Source organism: Colletotrichum gloeosporioides (genome assembly GCF_011800055.1).
Source record: "Colletotrichum gloeosporioides strain Lc1 chromosome Unknown consensus_84, whole genome shotgun sequence".
Classification (NCBI taxonomy): Eukaryota; Fungi; Ascomycota; class Sordariomycetes; order Glomerellales; family Glomerellaceae; genus Colletotrichum; species Colletotrichum gloeosporioides.
The window spans coordinates 959,019-965,186 of record NW_025544729.1 but is presented as its reverse complement, the minus strand read 5'-3'; the positions used below and the strand labels follow the sequence as shown (position 1 = coordinate 965,186).

The following is a 6,168-nucleotide window of genomic DNA, read 5'->3' as shown; positions in this document are numbered from 1 at the left end:
CGGCCGCCATCGCCGCGTGGTTCCGTTGCATCGATGGTCCGGCCTCCTTTCTGTCGCTCTCTCCCCATGTCATTCCCTGGGGCGCAGAGCCAGCAGTTCTGCTCCCACGGCTGTTACGTCGGACGAAGCTGAGGCAGACAGGGCAGACGCAGGCTGGGAGTCCTGTGGGTGCGGGAATGACGGGTGCGCATGTAGCGGTCTGCGGCTACTGTACCTCGAGTTTTGTGCTTATATGTAGCGTCGCAGTCGCGCACGCGCATCTGCGGCGCACATCTCGAAGCTAGTGTTTTGTTCTCTTGGAACCCTGGATCTGTTTCTCGACGTCTTATACAAAGACCGGGCCACCGCCCACCCACACCGATTCGGAAGGTCTGGGTGTCAGTGGAAGGACAAACATTTTCCTGCATCGGACCAGCGGTTCGACTTGTCCCTCAGCACAACTGCATATGCAAACGCATCCACACTCGCACAGCTTGAAGCTGGAGGCTCGACAGAGTGAGGCCGCACAAGGACGGCCGAGATGTCGCTCAGGTTCTACAAGACGCCCGGCGCCGAGCGGCCGTGGCGCCCGCCGGTCATGGACGAGGACTGCCGGCGGTACCGTCGTCGAACGAGGCGAAGCAACAAGTGGATTCCGCCCCGGCTGGCTTTTGAGGAGATAATCAGGAACAACACGGCATCGGTGAGCTTCAAGCAGACATATGTGTTGGAGTTCAGGGCACCTCACTAACATTATCGTCAGCCATGCTCACTGAACGACTTTATGGACTACCTCGTCTACGTCGAGCAAGATGCCGAGCCCCTCCAGTTCTTTCTCTGGTACTGCAGCTATGTTCAGACGTGGACCACTCTCTCGCCCGAAGAACGTGCTCTCGCGCCACGCTGGGATCCGTACCGGGGCAAGAAGCTCACTTCAAAGGAAAGAAGGGCGAAGAACTCGAGCAAAGTCAGTAATATTCTGGAGATTCTCGACGAGGAGAGTAACCAGACGAATATTGGGGCGGATGGAAAGAGTCCGGCTGGGAAGCACAACCGCAACGCATCGGCCGCGACAAACTTTTCTCATCCAAGAGGGACTTGTATGAAGGGGGATGAGAAGGAAGCGGGGGAGACGATGTCAGAGGCTGGTAAGATTCCATTCACTCCTCACGGCGGGATTCTCGTGAGATATTCTCTTGATCTTCATGAAGCTGACATACTTCAGCATCCCCGTCATCTCAACCCTTCGGTTCCGACATCTCCACCATCGTAAATCACTACATCAACCCCAACGCCCCACGGCGTCTGAACCTCACAAAGGACGACCGCACATCCGTTTTGACTGCTACGGCCTCGACAACACACCCCTCTGCTTTACTGCTAGCATTCGAAAAGGCCGAGGCCCTACTCCGCGGCAAGCTGCACCCAAACTTCATCCGCCACAACATCTCCAACACCAACCCAACGGCAACACATCTTCTCCGCGGCGTTGGCTTCTTTCTCTTCATCCTCGGGCTGGGTCTCGACATTGCATTCATTCTTTCATCCATTTCACGGTACTACCGTCTCTTATCCGCGCCCTTAATTTTCTCCGGCCTGGCAGTCCTGGTAGCTGCGTTGGACGGCGTATCACTGTCCCTCCACCTATCACATCGACGACACGTCCGGCCATGGGAGGTGCCGGACCTGGAATCCGGGACCGGGGCCGACAAGCGGCACCGCCGGGCTGCTACATCGGAAAGCGTCTCGGGAGCCGTGGACCCGCTGCGCAAACCTACACTACAGACTTTTGGCCCCGAGAACGTCTTCTTGAATGAAGAATGGGTCGCCACGTACGAGCAGCGGTCCTTGTTTCGAAAAGTGTTTGAGAGGAGCATAGTGAGCAAGAACAAACACTTGCGCATCCTGCAAGACGGCGTTGTCGCTGGAGCGGCGCTATGGGCTGGGTTAGCCACCGTCGCTCTTGGTGTTGGATCGGTTTTTATACCCTCGTATAATCTTTTTTGAGCTGTTTCGAGGAGCGTTTTATGAGATCATGACAGTCTTTTCTGGGGATACGGATAGAGAGTTACAAAAGCATCTACGCAGGCGGGCACTGGGATCTGGCAAGGGTTGGTGGGTGCATTGGCTATAATGGAGGAGATATCCTGAGAATCACAGTGAATAAGACATCATACATCCAAGCATGTTAGTTGTTGACCAGGTATGAGGTGATGGTTCAGAAATTGATAAGTATGGGCCGAGATAGGGCATGATGATCCAGTCTGAAGCATTCTCGATCAACCTTGTGCCGTGAACTTTGAAGGAGCTTGCGATCTTATGAACACTACGTCCGCCGCAGTGTGCACAGGACGAAGATCGAAGCGACTCGGATCCAAGTGGTCTTGTCCTAGCCAAAATGACGCTGAAGAAAAGATATGCTGTAATTTGCCTCCTGCGGATGATTATGACGGAACATATGGAACTCTTTGAGATTGAATGTTCTCACGATGCTGAAGCTGATGATGCTTGGCTTCTATGACGTACTCTGGTGCTTCAACAGGAATACACACTGGCCCGCAAGTTTATAGACGACGCTGGATTTTCCATGGCGTAGAGCTGAGCATGTTTCTGAAGTGCCATGTTGACACTCAAAAGTGAACAAAGAACATAAAGTCAACAGAGCTGACATCGTCAACGTTCTTTAGCTCCACTTCCACAATTCCAGGACTCAACTAGCGGAAAACAATGGGGGCACGGAGCTTTGTTCCATGAGACGCCGCCGTTCAGCGCGGGGTTGCCACAAATGGACGCTGGTTTCGCCTTATCGCAAAGCTCCGGCAGTGACCTTCCGCTTATCGGACCCTGTCACCCCTCCAAGTCCGCGCCATGCAGCAACCCCAAGCTAAATAATTGTAGCTCCCCGGAGCCGACATTAATCTAATCGATTGCGGTGACTCAGATACAAACCACGAAATCACCCGTCTTACAAGTCACCAACACATAATCACCTTCGTCAGCGGACCGGAACAGAATGTCGGGACCTGTATGTCTTCGGTCCTACCCAATTGACGCCGCCGCGCGCCTCTGACCGTCTCACTGACCAAACAATGTCCACCCAGCGCGCAGTCGTCCCGTCCCTCGAGACGGTCAGGTCCGTCCTGTCCGCCCCCGCCGGCAACAAGAAGCCCACCCTCGTCCCCGTATACCGCCAGATCTCCTCCGACCTGATCACGCCCTCCGCCGCCTACCTGAAGGTCTCCGCCGCCCACAAGGACTCCGACTACTCTTTCCTCTTCGAGAGCGCCGCCACCGAGCGAGTTGGCCGCTACAGCTTCGTCGGCGCCGGTCCCAGGAAAGTCCTCGCCACAGGCCCCGGATACGGCCCGGAATGCGATCCCCTACCGGCCCTCGAGGCCGAGCTGGCGAGCCATGTCGTCGCGCATGTGCCGGGCCTGCAGCTGCCGCCCATGGCGGGCGGTGCCGTGGGCTACGTCGGGTATGACTGCGTCCGCTACTTTGAGCCCAAGACGGCGCGGCCGATGAAGGACGTTTTGAAGATCCCCGAGAGTCTGTTCATGCTCTTCGACACCATTGTGGCGTTTGATAGGTTCTACGGCGTGATCAAGGTCATCACATACCTGAACGTCCCCGAGGACCTTTCCCAGCTGGAGGCGGAATACCAAAAGGCGACACAGACGATCGACGAGCTCATCACCGTGCTCAACGCCCCCGAGATCCCGCTTCCGGAGCAGCAGCCGATCAAGCTGGGCCAGGAGTACACCTCCAACGTCGGCCAGAAGGGGTACGAGGCGCACGTCACGGCGCTGAAGAAGCACATCGTCAAGGGCGACATCATCCAAGCGGTGCCCTCGCAGCGCTTCGCCCGCCCGACGTCGCTGCACCCCTTCAACATCTACCGCCACCTGCGCACGGTGAACCCGTCGCCGTACCTGTTCTACGTCAACTGCAAGGACTTCCAGATCGTCGGCGCGTCGCCGGAGCTGCTCGTCAAGTCGGAGGGCGGGCGGGTCATCACGCACCCGATCGCGGGCACGGTGAAGCGAGGCAAGACGCCCGAGGAGGACCAGCGGCTGGCGGACGAGCTGCGCAGCTCGCTGAAGGACCGCGCGGAGCACGTCATGCTGGTCGACCTGGCGCGCAACGACGTCAACCGCGTGGGCGACCCGTACACGGTGCGCGTGGACCACCTCATGGTCGTGGAGAAGTTTAGCCACGTGCAGCACCTGGTGTCGCAAGTCTCGGGCGTGCTGAGGCCGGACCAGACGAGGTTCGACGCCTTCCGCAGCATCTTCCCTGCCGGCACGGTGTCGGGCGCGCCCAAGGTCAGGGCGATGGAGCTGATTGCCGAGCTGGAGCAGGAGAAGAGAGGTATCTACGCCGGTGCGGTGGGGTACTTTGGGTATGGCGGCCTCGACGAGAAGGGCGAGGAGGTTGAGGGTGCTATGGACACTTGCATCGCACTGCGAACGATGCTTGTGAAAGATGGCGTTGCGTACCTGCAAGCCGGTGAGTTTACCCCTATGTGTGATGAGGTGACACATTGAAGCTGACACTGGTGACAGGTGGTGGTATTGTGTTTGACTCAGATGAGTAAGTATTCAGCCCCTTTTCATTGTGACGACTTATACTGACCTTTTCATAGGTATGATGAGTGGATGGAGACGATGAACAAGCTCGGCGCAAACATGCAATGCGTAACGACAGCGGAACAGCTGTATTACGAGCAACAGCAGGCTGCGAGTAAATAATGGTAGACGGAAATAGAAATCTTCTTTGGGCGGCGTTCACATGATGTTTTGTTCCTGATGCTGTGAATCGTGGGTAGGTGACTCATGAAGGGCATGTCCATGAAGACGAGGTTGAATGTTGTCGTTGCGATCCCCGCCTGTGCATGGAATATCTGATCTCATTGTGTTGTATTCCGACATCGTGAGACCAGAATTTGTGATGTGTTCACTGAGCATGGCCAAGAACACTTGACTTGGTTTCCAGCTCTCATAGCCACAACTAAGTGTAGCTCGCCATCGATCCACTGGTGTCGTTTCTTGGGTATCAAACTTGTGCTCTTCTTTATTTGGCACTTTATCATGTCTTCTTCAGAGACCTTCTCTCAAACATTCGCATGATGTATGAGAAGAGTCTAGCTCTCAACAGACAGAGCCTTCACACCAACAAGCTTCGCTTCCTTACCCTTGCCCTCCGTTGTGACAAGCCAGTACTCCGTCCTCACTCCGCCCTTGGGCACCACATAAACCCTCACGTCGTTGCCCTTGCCCGCCTTGCGCACCGCCTCGATGATGTCCTTGTAGTCGCCATTCGCGTCCCAGTCGACGGGGTCCTGGAGCTCGACGTCGGCGTTCTCGGGATCGGGGTGCTGGATAAGCTGCGCAAACTCGACTACAACCCGCAACATTAGCACCAACCTTCTGCAAACGTGCAGCAGCCATGATACCAACCTTCATCAGGCAGTCCCTTGCCGTCCTCATCCCACGCCAGCGCAACGCCTACAAACGGCTCGTCCGCATCAGAGACATACACCTTGTCCTCTTTCAATACATCCTGAATCGCCTTCGGTACCTCCGCGCCCTCGTCCTGCGCCTTGAACTCGCCCTTCTTGGTGGCAGCCGGCTTCGCGTAACCCTCGTTGGGGTCCTGGTTCGCCTTGTCCAGGAAGGCAGCGTAATCCGCGTCGGACATCTTGAGGTGGTGTGTCGTCGTAGCAAAGCTTCGTGCGACGGGTTGGGAGAGGTGCGATCGAGCTCTGATCGCCTTGTTCGTTTGTGTGATGGGGCGAAATGCTCTGCGGTAGAGATTTCTAGCGAGTGATCGAGGTAGCGTAGTCGCGTTCATTCGTAAGGATGGCGGGGTCGAGGGGAGCTGTGGTTATAAGGCAGGAGGGGTCGTGGTCGCGGCTGGTTCGCGGGTGAGCATGCAAGGTATGGTTGGGCAGTTGGAATGACGCAACGCGCCGGCTAGCCACGCCTCACACCGCTGCGAGTGGTCGGACCGGGATACCCCACCATGCGGTGGTTGCCGGGTGCGCCACAATGAGTCTAAACAAGAGGAATAAGATAAGATAGCAAAAATGCAGGGGTAAGAAACGAGCGCCACAAGCGCACAGGAAAATATGCGCCGTAAAATCCGAAAAGTCCATCGAAATATTGGCGAAATTCGTCAATTGCGCAA

General features: G+C 56.3%; 3 protein-coding genes across 3 annotated transcripts; 2 read left to right on the top strand and 1 right to left on the bottom strand.

Annotated features, from left to right (window-relative positions):
• Window positions 1-520: 520 nt before the first annotated feature.
• GCG54_00002343 (uncharacterized protein) lies at window positions 521-1,986 on the top strand (the record flags this gene model as incomplete). The annotated part of the gene is made up of 3 exons (XM_045402437.1): window positions 521-682; window positions 743-1,127; window positions 1,205-1,986. The coding sequence occupies 3 exons, from the start codon at window positions 521-523 to the stop codon at window positions 1,984-1,986; spliced, it is 1,329 nt and encodes a 442-aa protein (XP_045258799.1).
• A 1,082-nt stretch (window positions 1,987-3,068) lies between these two features.
• GCG54_00002342 (Anthranilate synthase component 1) lies at window positions 3,069-4,730 on the top strand (the record flags this gene model as incomplete). Its single annotated transcript, XM_045402436.1, has 3 exons — window positions 3,069-4,488; window positions 4,545-4,572; window positions 4,625-4,730. 3 exons carry the CDS (start codon window positions 3,069-3,071, stop codon window positions 4,728-4,730), a joined length of 1,554 nt encoding a protein of 517 aa, XP_045258798.1.
• A 392-nt stretch (window positions 4,731-5,122) lies between these two features.
• GCG54_00002341 (uncharacterized protein) lies at window positions 5,123-5,832 on the bottom strand (the record flags this gene model as incomplete). The annotated part of the gene is made up of 2 exons (XM_045402435.1): window positions 5,123-5,379; window positions 5,439-5,832. 2 exons carry the CDS (start codon window positions 5,830-5,832, stop codon window positions 5,123-5,125), a joined length of 651 nt encoding a protein of 216 aa, XP_045258797.1.
• Window positions 5,833-6,168: the final 336 nt, after the last annotated feature.